Here is a 19,943-nt window from a genome sequence, read left to right as displayed (position 1 = left end):
TTTAATATTATTAAACTGCGAACCAAAAAAATAGGCCAATCCGAATTTTCAGAATGACAGCTTCATTATTCATTTGGGACGAATTAACTGTAGATGTAATATGTAGATGCATCTTTTTGTTACAAGTTTCCACCGTTGATTTTTTATTAATCAGCACCAATGAAGCACAAGATCTCAAAAACAGCATTTTGGGTAAAAACTGGTGAACCAAAAAGATATGCAAATCCAAAATAAATTAATGGAAAAAAGATTTTTTTGCACTTTTTTTCTGTTTTAAAGATTGATTCTGATAAATTCACATTTTTTAAAGGGATTTATGCATTAATTATTTTGAAATGTAGTATAAGGTAGAAATTAATGATTTTTTAAAATAAGAAATATTAGAAAAAAAGGAATTCAACCCCTATCACTTCAGAGGTCAGCTGCTGACCTCCAGTTTAATGGATGTAGCCTAATGCATGTTAAAGATAAACATTACCCTGAAAAGTATACAAAAATGCTTTTTAATGTGTTAAAAAAAACATTTTAAAATCTTGATTTTGAGGATGATGTCCTTTCAGATGCTCCTATTGGTGATGATGGTGAGCCAAATGTTATCAAAATACATGCCCATTAAACCAACTTGTCTATCAACCTATGTACCATTTTTTGTAGTCATAGCATTCTCCCATGGATCCTTCCGACAAGAAATATAAACATCTTTTAAAAACGAAAGTATTTATCTTATGCATTTGAGTAATTAAAATTGCAATTTTTTTCTTTTTTAATACTGCTTGGCTGGAGGCTGCTATGAATACAAAAATTGGACCATAGTTCAATATATAAGTTGTCATCATGAGCATGCACTTTGTTAACATTTGACTTACCATCTTTACCCATAGGAGCATCTTAAAGGCCATCCTCAAAATCAAGATTTTAAGATGGATTTTTTAACACATTAAAAATCATTTTTCTGTACTTTTGGGAGTAGTTATTATTTTTAATATGTATTTAGCTTCATCCATAAGACTGGAGGTCAGCAACTGTCCTCTAAAGTGATAGGGGTCGAATTTCTTTTTTTCTAATATTTCTTATTTTAAAAAATCATTAATTTCTACCTTATACTAAATTTCTTAATTATTAATGCATAAAACCTTAAAAAATTGTTAATTTATCAGAATCAATCTTTAAAAGAGGAAAAAAGTGCAAAAAATCGTTTTTCCACTGATTTGTTTTGGATTTGCATATCTTTTTGGTTCACCAGTTTTTACCCAAAATGCTGTTTTTTAGATCTTGTGCTTCATTGGTGCTGATTAATAAAAAAATAACGGTGGAAACTTGTAACCAAAAGATGCATCTACATTTTATATTTACAGTAAAATCATCCTAAATGAGCATTAAAGCTGCTATTCTACAAATTCAGATTTGCCTATTTATTTGGTTCGCAGTTTATTTTTTTCCTGGGTAAAAAAATGAAATCGTATAGAAAAGTTAGCAGTAAGGTTACTCTATACAAGATTACTAGGAAACTGTAAGACCACGTGTAATAGCATTGAAGCAGAAGTGAAAAAACAAGGATGACAACATCCATAAGAAGCAAAGCTCAAAAACTTATGAATGGATATCGGGAAAAATTACTATAAAGCAGTTTATACAATAAACATTAATCTTGATAAAATAGGGAAATCAGGAAACCTTAAAAATCACCCAAATTTAAAAAATCACGAAAATTTAAAAATCTAGGAATCGATCTAGCACCGCAATTTATAGACAAATCTTAATGAAACTTGATAAAAATATGTAGAATATGAGCATATTTAATCCCTGATAATTTCGGTCGCAAATCCTGAATAGGAATCGAGAAAACCATAGAAAACCTAAAAGTCTACGAATCGATCTAGCACCCCAATTAATAGAAAAATCATAATAAGAAAATAAGTAGAATGTAAATTTAAGCAATCCCTGAAAATTTCAGCCCATTTTCTGAAAAAAGGTGAGAAAATCACGAAAACATGAAAATCTAGGAATCGATCTAACAACCCAAATAACAGACAGATGGACAAAACAATGTATAGATTAGATGGCCATATGTTATAAGAATATTCACTAAAAATTTCAGCTGTTTATCTTTTATAGGAGCCGAGAAAATCACGTTTCCTCCACTTTGTCTCAGACGGACGGACATTTCGATTTATAGAGTAGCTTCGCTACTAATAAAAGACTGAGGTGGTCTAGGACATGAGCTCAGAATGAAACCAAACAGAATTTCAAAGAAACGTCTAAGATGGTGACTCTCAGAAGGAAGTGAAATTGCTTTTATGGATGTTGTCATCCTTGTTTTATTAGAATCTGTACAATAGCAAAATTTCTTTTTTATTTTAGTGTTTCACTTTAACTTTGTCAATTTACTCTTTTCCAGAATTGAAACTGAAATTTTAAAGAATTAACTTTAGTTTCAATTTTATAAAAAAAAATTTAAAATCTCCCAGATTTTTGCAATTTAACACTAAAATAATGTCATTTTTTTATAATATGATATTTAGATTCTGTTTTAAGGCAATTACTAATTTATAAAACAAGTATGAAATAATCAACGTGAGAGCTAAACAATCCTTATACTAAAGTAACAGGATGTTTGTCTGTTTGTGTATCTGTGTGTCTGTGGGTACCGAAGGATCTCGCTAACCGCTGAACCGATCGGGTTCTCCTTATCAGGGTAGCTTCTCATAAGTCCCGGGAAGGTTTATAACTATTTTCTTGGGGGGTGGGACACCCCCAACCCCCCAAAAAATGAAAAATACCCCCCCAAAAAAAAAAAATTAATTTATTTAACTAAAATTAAAAATGATGGGGAAGGGGGAAGCCCCCCCCTCCAAAAAAAATTAAAAATTTCCACCCCTCAAAATATTTTTTTTTTACTTTTTCCTTTTAACTTTCTAAAATGAGAAATTGGGTTATCAAATTCGACTACCCCCTCCTCAAGTGCCCCTAGAGGCTCTAGGGGCGTAGCCGCTAGTGAAAATATAAGACAAATAATCATCAACAATTATGGAAAGGCATTGCTTTAGATAATGTCCTTGGAATCACAAAATCAGGTATAAATGGACTTTATTGTAATGGTTATAGAGAGTATATTTCCACAGCTTGATCTTTAAATCATTTTAGTGGTGCGCCAGATCAGGGCGCGCCAGAGGTGGTCCGGAGGTGGGCCGACGGTGCGCCACAGCCATTGCTAAAAAACATTGATTTTTAAAAGATTTTTGGCGCCGGATAGCCAATGCCATTTTGATTTAAAGATTGATATGAGGTGCGCCAATCTGGATCACATCTGGCGCACCCCAATCCGGCTCACCACTAAAAGATTTAAAGATCTAGCTCAGATATACTATATATAATTTTTAAGTAATCGCTTTACCGATTAAAGCTCTCGGTTGAGCACGTATTAACCAACCATAATTGTATAACAACTTTGCGTGTCAAGTTGTTACAAAGCCAAAAAAGAATGATAAAAGACTGCATTATGACAATTTAGATATTTGTATTAATTAATTATTAAGATGACCCAAATATTTCCCTCATTTTTTTCTTCCTTACATCTTTGAACAAGGATGGCAACATCAGTAAAAGAAAGCTAAAAAGATAATAATATTAATTAGAACCTAAATAAAAATGCTTATGCTTTATATGGACATACTTACATTTTAAGACTTGATTATAGAGATGCTTTGATTTTAACATTGTACCTTATTTTTACAGGAATCTATATCCAAAAATTAACTGAATAGGATAGTTGTATTTTATAACATATAGTTTGTGAAAAAATCAAAAAATCAATGTATTTAAAGGACAAACGTAGTACGTCCTTTAGTAGTACGTCCTATCTCGTAATGGTCATACATCTACATTCTACATCAATGGCTGTATTGCCTTTTGGCTAAAATAACAAAAGTGCAACAACTATTTTCACAATACAATCCTGGCAATCTATAATACAAAGTAGAATAATGTCTGTCCGTCTGTCCGTCCCTTAAGATATCGGTAACCACTCAACCGATTGGATTCTACTCTTCAGGGAATATACCTACTGGTTCTGTGGTGGTTTTTGGCTATTTTATTGGGGGTTGGGACACCCTCAACCCCCTTCCAAAAAACAAAATAATCGCCCCCAATTTTTTTTTCTTTTTTAAGAATACTTTGCGAATTCGCCATTTCTTCGCAAAACTAAGCAACCCATTCGCAATTTTTTCGGCTGGGAAGGTAATAGAAGATGTAAAGATTCCGATACTCACATCATTTTTTTCTAGGCACGTACCTAATGTTTTTTTTAATTACCTTAAGGCTAGGGGCGAAGCCGCTAGTTATAAAAAACTAATAAATTATTGCAAATAAAAAAGGTTTTGTAACAAAGTCTTTTTGTATGTTCTAAATATTTCTGAAATTCCAAACAAAAAGAAAATTATCCTTTAGCTTGTACTTTTTACACCTAGTTGTGTCAGAGTTTTAATTTTGCAACTTTCTAATTTGTTTTACATTTAACTTCAACCTTCCTTATTAAGTGTTAATATTAAACAACAAAATTTACACAATGCAATGATTAGCGGAAAAATCGAAGGCAAAAGTATATCTTTTAAATCTTGAAAAATATCAAAAATTGTGTTTTAAAATAAACCTACATTTAGTAAAATTTTGGTTGTAATTCAAAAACGCAAATTTGAACTTTTTTGCATCAGCTTGCCACTGTAACCAAAGAAATATAATATTCCTTTATTTTTTAGGAAATAAGTTTATACTTTTTCAACTAATATAGTTTTTTAATACTTTATTACCCTTAGAACCTCCTATACAATTTCCAGACTTTCGAAGAGCTTATTTGTATGAAAGCTAATGGCACCATGAAAAATAATCTTTTTATAATAATACTAGTGAAATCGCGCCCAAAATATAGCAGATTATAATCAAATAGAGAGGGTGAGGCCGAAAAATAAGCTAAAACCATTCAAAGACCTTAATTTCGAAATCCCAGTTGCTATGTAAAGCTTTACTAAAACAGAGGATTAAATCGGTGCAGTGGTTATCCGGTATGTAACTGAACATATCATACAATAAAAACCTAACTACTTATATAAAAGAATTGAAATTCATATCAAAATTTTAAAATGTTTGTGAATAGTTATTTCTCGTATCGTATTATAAACGGCTTTCCGCGGATATAGAATGTACAATTATAAGATTAAAACTAGTTTTTTTTAGCCCCGTGGTGCCGAAGGCACCGGCTAAAAAAACTATTTTTAATCTTATGATTGTACATTTCTATATTCGTAGAAAACTGGATATAATACGATGCTAGACATAGTTTTTTTCGCATTCATGAGAACCGGTTCCTATCCACCGGATTCAAATGAATATGAGAATATATATTATGTACTGATGTAAAATGAGGTTACATAAAACTTACAATGGAATAAAAAGCATATGATTAAGTTTAGTTCAGCCAAGGAAATTTATTCTGTTTAACAAATGGCATACTTGGTAACATGGATGACAACATCTATTAAATTTCCCCCCACCCCAAAAAAATCTCTATTATTAATGAAAAAATAGAAATCTACACGAAATTTTAATTACTGTACCTAATTCTCCTAGGAATTGCATAAGCAATTTGAATTTTATAAAGCTTACTAAAGACTGAATTAGGTTAATTATTTTTACGTTTGAATACTTATCACTGTTCTTAAAGCCAAGATGCAAATCCCCCCTAAAGCTTTCCGCCAGAAAATCCCACAAGAGCAAAACAAGAATAATCATATTCAAAAATCAGAAAAGTTTTAATTCAACCCTATCATTGAATTTAGAAAAGTACAATGTGAATATAAATGCACTGTGCAAGCAAACAGGGAAGGTAAAAAATATTAGAATTAAATCATAGAGTAATTACTTTAAGACATACAGGCACGTAGCCTGGAATCAGGGAATAATTAAGTCATAGATTTGTTAGTGTAAGATAGACAGGCATGTAGCTTGAGCTCAGCAAACAATCAGGAAATAGAGTTTGAGTATTTAGTGTAAGGTACGTAGCCTGAAATCAGGGAATAATTAGGCAATAGAGTTGGAGTATTTAGTGTAAGACAGACAGGCATGTAGCTTGGGCTTAGGGAATAATTAAATCTTAGAATAGTAAGTGTAAGACTGACAGGCACATTTTCTAAAAAAAATTAAGTCATAGAGAAGTTTTTGTAAGACAGACAGGTAGGAAGCTTTAGCTCTAGATGACAGAATAATTCAAAGTCATAGATTATTTTAAGTTGGACAGGCACAGAGTAATTGCTAGCAGAATATATAGCACTAGTAGCTTCGCCCCTAGCCTCTAGGGGCTTTGCCCCAAGAGGTGATAAAAAAAAAATTAGGGCGAAATACGTAAAAGGACCAAGGAAATCCCCTACAAAAAAAAATGGGGGGGGGGGGGTGGGGGTGTCCAACCCCCCAAGAAAATAGCCTAAAACCACCACAGAACCAGTAGGAATATTCCCTATATTCAGTAGAATCCGATCGGTTCAGTGGATACTGAGATCTTAAGGGACGGACGGACGGACGGACAGACAGACAGACAAACGGACAGATAGACAGACGGACAGACAGACAGACAGACAGACATTGTTCTACTTTGTATTATAGATAGAGAAGTTGCTCTACTAAAAAAATATTGTAATAAGATGAGACAGACAGGCATACAAAGCTCAATACCATTCATAGTGTGATAGTAGAGTTAATTTTGAATAAAATTCTAAAACACAACTTTTTGATTACATGAAAATTATGACTTTTTAGATTTTTAAAATTTTTTGCATTGTTTACAAATGGGATTATAGGCAAACAATCATTAATTGTACAATTCTTTTATTGCATAAGGATCCATGTATGGTAAGGCATAGCACTTGTTTTATTTTATGTCAGTTTACATTTGCTTTAGCAGCAGTTTCAATATGTTTACTGCTTTTAGTACACAAAATTGAGTAACAGAAATGTGTATTCTAACTATTATATGTCTAATATATGCAATATGTATAAATTATTAGATAGACATTATAAAAGCTAGAAAAGAATAGATGCTGTCTGTTATTTGCATACCAACAATTTTTTTTTTTTACCATGCTTTTCATTTATGTTTTTAAATAAGTTACAATAAAGTGGGAAAAACAGTTACATACACTTACCCTAATATTCAATAAACCTGTACAAAGATTTGATTGGGCAGCTGTTAAAACAGCTTTAGTTGTATTTCAGAAGCTAGTAAAAGAGGCGGCACAGATTATGACGTCAAAAAAAATTAACCAATATAAATTTTAACTTTGGTCAATTACAGTGTATACTGGCCTCTCAATGGTTACTTTTTTTGATGTCATAATCTGAGCCGCCACTTTTTTTAGCTTTGTATTTCAACTTGACAAAGACACAATTGTGCAAGAACATAAAATCATCCAAATTATGAGAATAAAAATATATTACGCTGCCTACATTTTTGTTTTTGTTTCAAAGCTATGTTGATGATTGCAGCTGCCTTATTTTGTTTATTTCATAGACTTGGTTTTAATCCTATGACAAGATGAAAAAAAAGATTTGTCAAATTGAAATGGATATTGAGAATGTGTCATCATTATTCAAAAAATTTATTCAGTTTGTCTCATTTCTTTTCCAGTCTAAATTCTTTTTTAAAGAATTAGAGATAATGCAGGATTATATGAGATTAATTCATTAGTTATTTAATCTATGTCAATAAGATTGATGTTGGTAATGCACAAGTTACAAAATTTTATTTATATAAGGCATTTTTAAAAGCATAACTTGTTGGTATTTATCTAGTTTAGTCAACTCCTACCTAATACTACCTAATACTAATTCTATTTCCTTTTATTCTATGATTCATCTAGTACTCATTTATTTCTATTCAGGTCCACTCCTACCTAAACCTATTTCTACATCCTGCTATTCTATGGAATCTTGATTATATTCATCTAATATACCCTACCCTGTATTTATATTTAGAATCACTCCCACCTAATACTAGTTCTACATCATATTATTCTATGCAATCCACATTGTATTCATCCAGTAATTATTTACATATATTTAGGTCCACTCCTACCTAATACTAGTTCTTTATCCTGTTATTCTATGGAATCTTGTTAGTGTTCATCTATTATACAATTTATTTCTATTCAGGTCCACTCCTACCTAATGCTAGTTCTACATCCTATTATTCTATGATTCATCTATGGTACTTTTTATTTCTATTCAGGTCCACTCCTACCTAATATTAGTTCTACATCCTGTTATTCTATGGAATCTTGTTTGTATTCATCTAGACAGATTTCTGTCCATTGTTTATGCATTAAGGTAAGTTTATTTTGCACATCTACTCTACACTAGGCAACTGTGATAGACTTAGGTCATTAACCCTATTTTCCCCTCCCCCTCGCATTCTTACCCAGAAACTATGAGATATCAAGACATACTAAAAGGAAAGTTCGGGTATAGTCCTTTTCACGACATCCCTCCATAAGGAGCGATTCTTCGTATTTTTAAAATGGCTTTTTATAGGTTATTTTAGGTTAGGTTAGGTTATATTGTGTTAGGTGATTGCCCCACAGGGTTAGGTAATTGGTCCCACAGGGTTAGAGCCCCCCGCAGGGGCTAGAAATAGGAGAAAAGCTACTGTGAAAAATACGAAGAATCGCTCCTTATGGAGGGATGTCGTGAAAAGGACTATACCCGAAAGTTCTTCTTTTTTAAATTCAGGAAGATCCAAATTACGTTTCCCGCCATGGCACCGTTATTTGCCTTTAAAAACGGTATGATACCTGAAAAAGTAAAATAGGTGCATAATTTGTAAATGTTTGCTTGAATTTTCTCAATTAAGCAGATTTATAGTATTTATTTACATACTTTTCAGTTGCAATATCATAAACGGCAATTGTGAATTAAAGTTATTAAAGGTTGGGGCACTGTTACTTTGTCAAAATCAATTAATTTTAATGGCCCTTCTTATCCCCTTATAACATTATCACCTAGCAGATCTCTGTACACAGGCCTGTGTACAAGTATACAGCCGGAAAATTGGTAAAAAATGCTGACTGTAAGAACAGACAGTTTTTTGGATGTAAATCCTACATATTTCTACATTAGACTGGAATATTTTTACATTATGTGTTTATTCGAAAATGTTTCCTATGTTTTTTACATAAAACATGATGTTTTGTTACTTAAAATGAGAACTCAGATCAATTATTTTAGATTAGATTAGATTTATTATTCTTGTGTGTACATACATAGAAAAAAAAGCAATAATAAATGAATTAAATGAAGATTATATACATTTATATATACAGTCAAATTTTATTGATATGGTTATTTATAAAAAATTTCTTTCCAAATAGCAGTTTCCTAAAGGTAGGAAGTATGCAGTAATGTTTATTTACACATTGTTTTCATACAGGCCATATAAGTAAGACAAAAAAATAGAAGAAGAAAAAAATAATAAGCAATAGATAAAATCATATTGGAGAGGAAAGAATGATAATAGGAAGGTTTGATTAGGGCATACAAGTCTCACACCATTATTGCAATTATTTAAATCAATAAATTTTTAATCAAAGACAAAAAAAGAAAAATATTTTGCAATATAAATATAGATTATTCTGCAAAAATATGTAAAATGTAAAAAGTTTTAGATAGGTCTAGCAATATTTGACTGTTAGTGTTTATTAATTATTTATATAGATAAATAATATCATAGTTTTTTTTGTAAAATATTATTTTTACATTGTATTTAAGACAGCTTTCCACGGATATTAAAATGAAAAAAGATATAAACAACTTTTGTTAGCTCCAAAGAGGCGAAAACCCGGATTAACAAAATTTGCATTAATCGTTTTGAAAATTGTATGTAATATGATGATATACATGATTTTTCAGTATTACTGAGAACTGGTTTTAATCCAGCGGATATTCATCGGTTTTAAAGCCATGCTGGAAAAACGTTTAAATAAGAGTCATTTCACATTATTAAAATGTTAGATTTTATTACAATTATATTTATACATTTACAAAAATTCTATTAGAATTCCTATAAAATGTTTATTTGTCAGTTTGTGCAAAATTGTATGATCACCATTATGGCTTTTTAATCCTTTTTTCCTCTTGTGTTAGGTCAGAAACTTGGCAGGGTCCTTGGGAAAGGATCAGTCCAGTTTCCTCATTTTTTAAAGCGAAGCTTATCACTAATTATTGTATATTCGTCCGTACGTGCTTAACGGATAGCTCTTATTGTTAATTTATACAGATTTTTTTTTGTAAAACTTGGCATGATAAAACAATTAGGTACGATTTACTGTTTTCTAGTTGCTTTACCCCTACCCTTTAGGGGAGGGTAAGGTAGCCTTAAACCACCGTAAGACATTTATAAGCTTCCATGAAAAGTACAACCAATTTGTACCCATAAACAATAGTTAGAACTTCCAAACAAAGGTCATAAAATAATGCATGTTAGCTTACTATCGTAACAACGACAAACGCTTTCCTAAAGTCAAATTGATAATTAGTTTTAAAACTGTTAAGTAATTGTTGTTAGAGAATAGTTATTTCTCGCTTCGTATTATAAACGGCTTTCTGCGGATATAGAATGTACAATTATAAGATTAAACTAGTTTTTTTAGCCCCGAGGTGCCGAATTTAATCGCTTCGTATTATAAACTATAAGCTATAAGCTACGAATGTAAAAAATGTTTTGGTATATTTAGTAATTTAAAACTAACATAAAGTCAAATAAAATAATAGTTATTTCTCGTATCGTATTATAAACGGCTTTCCGCGGATATAGAATGTACAATTATAAGATTAAACTAGTTTTTTTAGCCCCGAGGTGCCGAAGGCACCGGCTAAAAAACTGGTTTTAATCTTATGATTGTACATTTTTATATTCGTAGAAAGCTGGATTTAATTCGGTGCTAGACATAGTTTTTTCGTATGGATGAGAACCGGTTCCTATCCACCGGATTCGAATGAATACGAGAAAAAAACTTAATTTATTTATAATCCTATACATTAAAAATTTATTTGATAACAAATTTCAAAAAGTCCACTTTAAAAACTATTATCATTTTTCAAAAGTGAAAATTTACATCATAAAATTCTATAAACTAAAATAATATCACTTTAGGTAATTAACTTTTAATTTTTCATAAATTCTATGGGCTCTTGAGAGGAGTGAGGGGTAGACTTCACTACCAATATCACTTTTAGTTTTAATTATTATAAGAAACTTTTTTGTTGGGTCATTTTTTTTCTAGAGGTGATTACTTATGAGAGGGTTAGCGAGATCCTTTGCTACACACAGACAAACTTCCTTTAACCATTTTGAAGGATATGTTACTTTGTTAGTATATCATTTTTTAAAACATCAGTATTTTTCGCATAGTATTTAAGTAAATCAAATACCCCCCGTCATAATATTTACGGACAGACTTTGTGTGTCACAAGAAGCTTTGCTTATCAAGAAATTTTTTTATTTTTTTTTCAAAATAAGTAATTGTTGTTAGAGAATAGTTATTTCTCGCTTCGTATTATAAACGGCTTTCTGCGGATATAGAATGTACAATTATAAGATTAAACTAGTTTTTTTAGCCCCGAGGTGCCGAATTTAATCGCTTCGTATTATAAACGGCTTTCTGCGGATATAGAATGTACAATTATAAGATTAAACTAGTTTTTTTAGCCCCGAGGTGCCGAAGGCACCGGCTAAAAAACTGGTTTTAATCTTATGATTGTACATTTTTATATTCGTAGAAAGCTGGATTTAATTCGGTGCTAGACATAGTTTTTTCGTATGGATGAGAACCGGTTCCTATCCACCGGATTCGAATGAATACGAGAAAAAAACTTAATTTATTTATAATCCTATACATTAAAAATTTATTTGATAACAAATTTCAAAAAGTCCACTTTAAAAACTATTATCATTTTTCAAAAGTGAAAATTTACATCATAAAATTCTATAAACTAAAATAATATCACTTTAGGTAATTAACTTTCAATTTTTCATAAATTCTATGGGCTCTTGAGAGGAGTGAGGGGTAGACTTCACTACCAATATCACTTTTAGTTTTAATTATTATAAGAAACTTTTTTGTTGGGTCATTTTTTTTCTAGAGGTGATTACTTATGAGAGGGTTAGCGAGATCCTTTGCTACACACAGACAAACTTCCTTTAACCATTTTGAAGGATATGTTACTTTGTTAGTATATCATTTTTTAAAACATCAGTATTTTTCGCATAGTATTTAAGTAAATCAAATACCCCCCGTCATAATATTTACGGACAGACTTTGTGTGTCACAAGAAGCTTTGCTGATCAAGAAAATTTTTTTTTTTTTTTTCAAAATAAATTTAAAAATATGTCATTATAAATGCTAAAATAATGCATTTATCATCCAAAGTCTCTTCTTTCAATTAACATAATGTTTTTAGTTGTCTATTATTTTAAAATTTGTATATTTAAAATAAAACAAAAAGTTTTAAACTGAAATTTAAATGGAAAATTTTCATTAAAATAATTATAAAATTTGTTAAATAGAAGAATGAGACAAAGCCTACTTAATCTTGGAAAAAAACAATTCATGTTTCTTTTTTTAATGGAATATTTTTAAATTGTTTTAATGAATTCTTCATTTTTTCATTATTCTTATAATGGAAGGCTCATCAAATCAGATGGACAATCAAACATAAAACGAACGGTATGAAGGGTAGGGCTCGGCAGCTGCGCGTCAGCTGCCTGTAAAACTGAGGGAAATCAACCTATTACAATTTTTAAAATCAGCTGGCAGTCTTGACCTGGCCCAATTGTGGCAATCCCTCTTTTCAAAAAAATTCAAAGCATTTCAACGGATATATTGGAATGATAATATTTTTTGGTTGCAATTTTAGCAACCGGCTACATTTACGAGATCTTATTGGACACACAATTCCACACTTTATAACATACTATTTATATTTTAGATACAGCACATTACTGACAGTCACCCGGGTATTATTGATGATCCTGGCAATCTGGATTTGTGTCTGCTCCGCTACTGTGCCTACACTCCTGGGGTATCCTAGCCTCTCCAGCAGGCCCTCGTCAGGTACAGATATAGATAGGTAGGTAGCTACTTTGCCTACACTCCTGGGGTATCCTAGCCTATCCAGCAGGCCCTCGTCAGGTATAGATAGATAGATAGGTAGGTAGCTACTTTGCCTACACTCCTGGGGTATCCTAGCCTATCCAGTAGGCCCTCGTCAGGTACAGATATAGATAGATAGATAAATAGGTAATTGATAGGTAGCTGTTTTGCCTACACACCTTTGGTATTCTAGCCTCTCTAGCATAATCAGGTAAATATGTAGATAGATAGGTAGTAAGATATATAGATAGGTAGCAAGGGGGGGGGGGTAAAGTGGTGATTACCCCCCCCCAAAAAAAAAAAACGAATTTGGGGGTGCCTAAACTTTTTCCATTTTAACCCCCCCCCCCCCCCCTGTATATAATAAATACCACTACCTTGTGGGTGCCGTAGGTACCCCCCCCCCCTAAAATGAATAATCCATAAAAAAAAATTCCGGCGAGCTTCGCGCTTAGTTACTTTCAAGATTTTTTACCACCGCCCACAAGCAAAAGATTAAAACAGTTCTGAACCATAAAAATACATGTTATAGTTTGTAATGGCCCTTTAATTGAACAATGCACTGGGTGTGCTAAACAGTGTCTTTTCAAAGAAGTAGCATTTTCCCAATTATTAAGAAAAAAATGTCCATAAAATAGATCAATCAAACATTTCGATAATTATCAAAATATCAATTTTTTTTCTAGGGGCAATTTATCTTGGCATGCTGCCAGGGTGGTGGTACCCTCCCCAAAATATTTTAATTTACTATTTTCAAAAGATTCTGTAAGCAAAAACTCATGTGGTTGTTGAAAATCTGACTTTAGGATTAAGACGGGATTAAGAACATCATTTTTATTTAAATTTACGTGGATAACTGTAGGAATATATTTTTGGGAAAATAAAGAATAAATTGATAATATCCCTAATATGAACCCTGAAAAGTTACTATATGAATCACAAGTTGGTGATATTTCAGCTAAAAAACTTTTATTTAAAGCGATTTGGTCAGTAAATAACCTTAAGATTTATTTTTCTATTCTTTTACCTTATAGTAAATTTCATAAAGCTTTAAAGTTTATAGCTGTACAAACACGATAGAACATTTTTTTATAAATCTAAAGATTTTAAAAATATGTATTTTGTTAATTCGTAGTAAAATAGCTGCTTAAATACCTAAGAAATTCTATAATAAAAGTATTAAACACTGTTTTTATCTCAATCTCAATTTTTATAATCTGGTATTTGAACAGACCTATGCTGATTATAGAGTTGCTACGATTTACAAATTGTTACAGGATTCACCTTGTCCAATTAAGACGGTAGGATACTTCTAACATGTATATATCAATTATAATAGTTACTGGTTATAGCCGTAAAAAACAATCCTAATTGAAGAAAAGCTTTGCTGTTGATGATATTTAAATATGATCTGTTAAAAATATGCAACTTATGCAAAAGTAAAATGTCCATTTTTACAAAGAATGTAAAAGTTCAGCTTTAAATTTAAATGAGATCGTTGACCTATGTTTTAAAATGTTGAAGGGATAGATAATAGACGATAAACTAATGTACAATGATGATAAACAAAATTACCCCTTCTGTATGTTTTTGTTATTGGTTGAAAAGGTTTTGAGCCAAATAACCAAAATTCAATTTAAATAACCAAAGTTTTTGAGCCATTGAAGATAACATGATAATAAAATTTTGGGTACCAGTATAAATTATCATGGGGTGCCTTCTCCCTCCCTGATCTAGGGTTCTACGACAAACGCAGGGTCCCAAACGTCGGAGAGGACACTTAACCTAACCTAACCTATTTTAGACCATCTTATAGGTTTTTTAAATGCCTAATCCTTGCGGGGGGCTTATTTGTTCATTTATATTTTAACCTAACCTAATCTGTATAGAAATACTTAATAAAATTAATATTTTAACACTCCTGCGTTTGTCCACTCCGACGCTTGGGACTCCTGCGTTTGTCCTGGAACCCTATATTTATTCCCAAAATATTTTTATCTACCTGCTTATACATTTAGAAATATATCAAGGTTTATCTAACTTTTTATTTATCTAGGGCTAGTACCTGCGTGAAATTCTATGCAAGTTTATTTTCTATGTTTTACATTATCCTCTAAATTTTCTTAATGTAAATACCTGTCTATATTTCTATGCTGTGTACCTTTATTAAATTCTGAGCCAGTTTATTCTCTGTCTTATTCTGCATGTTGAAATATTTCAACTTACTATCTACCTCCTTGAATACCTATCTATAATTCTATTAATCTAGGGCTTGGAAGTTGTGTACCTGTGTGGAATTCTGTGTCAGTATATTCTCTGTTTTATTATTTGTTACCTTTTATTTTACTATGTATCTGTGTACCTAACTAAATATCTATAATTCTGTTAATCTAGGGCTTGGAAGTTGTGTACCTGTGTGGAATTCTGTGCCAGTTTATTCTTTGTTTTATTCTGTGTTATCCTTTATCCTCCCAATGGCCCTAATGTTGGGTTGGAACTCACATATAGTCAATATCGCCAGGTGAAGATTAAATTATTGTTATTTTTAATCATAAACAGAAATAAGGTTTCTAAAAGAACATTAGTTTCTTATATAAGAAAAAGATTTAGTAAAAATAGATATTCATTTTTACACAATCCACTAAGAAGATAAGCATATATTCGAAGATTTTTTCTTTTGTTTTAAAGATTTTAAAAAATAACTCATTAAAATCTCAATATATTGAAAACCCAATCTTGGAATTGCTAAAACTTTTTTTAGTTTGTGTAAAAATGCTTGATTTCTATCACTTTGTGTAATTTTACTTCAAGCCTATTTTACAAACTTTTGTCTGTTTATGATTATTTTTCCCTTGAAACATTACTTCTAAAAAATACCTCACAAACAGTTTAAATTTTATCTGCACTCTTAGCTAGACATAAAACACTTTAAACAAAACATATAAGGCATAACATAATAATTTATTTTACTGAAATTTTTACCAGACTTTCTTATGTTGCACTATAACTTTTAAAAATAACATTAGAATCTGGTTATTGTGTATTTCTAGTAGCGAAGCTACTCTATAATTCCGAATGTCCGTCCGTCCGTCCGTCCATCTGTCCGTAATTAATGAATTGGGGGAAACGTGATTTTCTCGCTAGATCGATTCCTAGATTTTTAGGTTTTCGTGATTTTCTCAATTCCTATTCCAGGATTGACGGCTGAAATTATCAGGGATTGAATATGCTCATGTTCTACATTTTTCCATCAAATTTCATTAAGATTTGTTTCTTAATTGCAGTGCTAGATCGATTCCTAGATTTTTAAGTTTTTATGATTTTAAAGGTTTCGTGATTTCCCTATTTTATAAAGTTTAATGTTTATTGTATGAGACTGCTCTATAATCATTTTTTTCCCCAATATCCCTTCATCATTTTTGAGCTTGGCTACTTATGGATGTTGTCATCCTTGTTTATTTTATAGTTGAATCATTTAATTAATTTTGTTTATTAAGGCTTTTATTTGACATTTTCATAGAAGTTTTTGTGCACTAAAATTCATTTCATGTATATATTTTTTATTAAAAATCTTGTTATAATTCTTAATTTCAGACACCACAAGTATAGAATAGTAAATGCTTTGTTTCTTATTACTGAACAAGCAACAAGGTAAAATTATTTATTATTTAAGTAATATTTTTCTGTATGGCTTTGAAACCGATCATTATCTGCTGGATTAAAACGGGTTCTTAGCCTTACTGAAGAAAAAAACATATATCATCTCGTATTTTAGACAAATTCCAACGAAAAATAAAAAATCATTAAATTTATTTCCAGTTTTGTTAGACCGGAAATCTGTCTATAATACGATGCGATAAATAATTACTATTAGTTTAGTTTAAATTAGAAATAGTAGTAGAATAGGAATTTGAAATTAATAAAATTTTCATACATATTATAGGTGTAATTAACTTTTAGGTACGTTAAATACAAAACAGGGATCGCCAGCCGCGCGTAAGCCTCAAAGCATCAAAGTTTAACCTGTTGCTAATTAAACAAGGATGACAACATCCATAAAAGCGAAGCACTGGAACGGTAGGACAAACGGACATTAATACTTGTTTAGTGTCTAAACTGAATAATCAGAATATAAAAGAATCAAAACTGTAAGTAAATTTTTTCAAAAACTGCTTAATACGGGATAATGTTTCTGGACAAACTTACATTTTTAGGACTTGATTATAGAGTTGCTTCGCTTATACTATTGTTCTTTGTTGTCCCATGAATCAATATACAAAACATCAGATCAAACGGATAACTAGATCACATAAAAATTTGTTGTTAAAAAAGTAGAAAAATCAACATGTTTAAAATGGACGTACGGACATTCTGGTAATGATTATAGAGTTGCTACGCTTTCTAAATCGTACCTAACTACTACAGGAATCATCATACAAAATTTGAAATCGATAGGACAATTCTAACCTGTCTAAATTAACGAATAAAAGCTATCTATTTCGGACGGACGGACGTACGGACGGACCGACCCTAATTATAGAAAAGCTTCGCTTTTAAAAATCAGCTAGAATTCTAAACCTTATCCCAATATGGTTATTCCTTTTTTTAAAGCGAAGCTTTTCTATAATTAAGGTCGGTCCGTCCGTCCGTCACAAACGGATAGCTTTTTTCGTTAATTTAGGCATGTTAGAATTGTCCAATCGATTTCAAACTTTATTCTGTATCAAGCAGTTTTTCAACAAATTTACTTACAATTTTGCTTTGACTCTTATACATTTTTATTCTGATTATTTAGTTCTGACACTATACAAGTGTTCATGTCCCTTTATCCTACCGTTTCAGTGCTTCGCTTTTATGGATGTTGTCATCCTTGTTTTTAAAGTAAAGCAACCGAAAGGGTTTTAATTTAAGGCTTAATCGCTGCTGACGCGCATCTGCCTAAAAAGTTTAGAAGAATAAAAATAAAAATAAATTGTCCAATAAGTTTAATGACGAAGCCCATTTTGTTCCGAATTTGTATCACTTTTGAAAAGTGCGACTCCAGTTACGTCATATTTTTCTTTCCCGAAAAAGGGAAGGGGGGAAGAAAATCTCCCTTTTCTCTCATCTCTTTTTTCTTCCCCACTTCCCTTTTTTTTCTTTCCCCCTTCCCTTTTTCGGGAAAGAAAAATATGACGTAACTGGAGTCGCACTTTTCAAAAGTGATACAAATTCGGAACAAAATGGGCTTCGTCAGTTTAATGGAAGTTTATTTTTATATCTTCTCAGAGACTTGACAAAAAATAGCCAAAAACCAGCTGTGGATCAACTTTGGAATTTTTCTAAATTTTAATTGGATTTTTAGATTTTTTAATAGACATACAGACATTTGAATTTATAGAATATTTATTAAGATTGGAATATAATATATTTATTTATTATTTATAAGTTCCTGACTAATTTTTTTCTGTGTCATGAAACATTTTAAAATAAATATTGAAAATCAATTATCAGATATTTTATTATGGATTTATTGGAAGATTTTTTTATTTTTTATCTAGAATATTGTTGTATTATTATTTAGTATAATATAATGTTTTTAGATTTAATATAACTTTAAGTTTAATGATAAGCCAAAGGCGTCTAAGGGTGGGGGGGAAAATGGTGTTTATCTAACCCCCCCCCCCCTCAAACCTTTGGACCCCTCATTATAGCCCCCTCAAAATAAAAAAAGGCTTTGACGTTCCTGTGAAAGACATTCTCAATGGTCGGCAGCCGCGGCTTCGAGTGGCTGCGGCTGGATTAAACTGTAGCTAGGGGTAGCCTACGCAGAGGGGGCTGTGGCTTAGGGTGGCTGAATTTATTAAGGAAGTATTTAAAATTTCCCCCCATACATACGTCCTTGCTCATAAACATTTCATCAAATCATATTTTTACTTTTTCAGGGTGCGTGAAGCGCAGCAGTCGAGTTTGAAAAGATTTCAAGGATTTCAAGCAGTTGTCACATTGGCGCAGCTTCTGGGCACTTTGTTTTTACTTTACTCTCCATACTTTGCTATAATGGTAAGTTTTTTTCAAGATTAAATACCCTTAGATTACACATCCTTTGTTAGGAGATTCTAAGTGCATTATTTCAGTTTTAATCCATAGCTCTGGTTCTTTCGACTTTGTTCTTACTTATTCTCCATACTTTGCCATTATGGTAAGTTTTATCAAGGTTACGACCCGTCATTCAAAAGACTTTATGATTGCATAACCTTTGTTTGACGATTCTTAATATACTGCAAAGTACAAATGGTAGATTTTTTTCAAGTTTAGGAGACGTCATAAAAACGACCCTAGGACCGCATAACTTTTGTTTGAAAGTTCTTACTTTAATAGTGTCCGATTTTATATTTTACATTTTTTTGTATATGGTCCTTTTTCTAGTTTTATAACCTAACCTAATCTGTATAGAAATACTTAATTAAATCTATATATTAACCCTCCTGCGTTTGTCCACTCTGACGTTTGGGACTCCTACGTTTGCCCTAGAACACTAAGATATACAGCTGAAATTTTCAGAGAAGATTCCTATGACCTATTCGAATCTATATACGTTGTTTTGTCTGCTTGTCTGTTTAAAAGGAGTAGTTTTTTGTAGTTAGTTGCTTTTGAACTAATGTTTTTTAATTAGATTTTAAATAAAATAAAATATTTATGCAGATTTTAATATTAAAGAAATATAGATTTATTAAAATTGTATTGTTCAAAATCTTTTTGAATTGTCAGTAA

At 31.2% G+C, this 19,943-nt stretch overlaps 1 protein-coding gene across 1 annotated transcript in view; it reads left to right on the top strand.

Moving 5' to 3' along the window:
* Positions 1 to 19,943, top strand: part of LOC145312963 (putative G-protein coupled receptor 21) — an 81,756-nt gene that overhangs the window by 17,053 nt on the left and 44,760 nt on the right. The window contains exons 4-8 of the mRNA XM_080152176.1: positions 8,273 to 8,370; positions 13,027 to 13,151; positions 15,585 to 15,711; positions 16,785 to 16,841; positions 19,115 to 19,232. Of these exons, the coding sequence (XP_080008302.1) occupies positions 8,273 to 8,370; positions 13,027 to 13,151; positions 15,585 to 15,711; positions 16,785 to 16,841; positions 19,115 to 19,232 (525 nt within the window). The remainder of the gene's footprint in view (positions 1 to 8,272; positions 8,371 to 13,026; positions 13,152 to 15,584; positions 15,712 to 16,784; positions 16,842 to 19,114; positions 19,233 to 19,943) is intronic.

The sequence above is a fragment of the Acartia tonsa genome, chromosome 3 (genome assembly GCF_053477335.1).
Source record: "Acartia tonsa isolate MP-2025a chromosome 3, ASM5347733v1, whole genome shotgun sequence".
Classification (NCBI taxonomy): Eukaryota; Metazoa; Arthropoda; class Copepoda; order Calanoida; family Acartiidae; genus Acartia; species Acartia tonsa.
The sequence above is the reverse complement of the archived record's forward strand: the minus strand, read 5'-3'. Positions and strand labels throughout refer to the sequence as shown.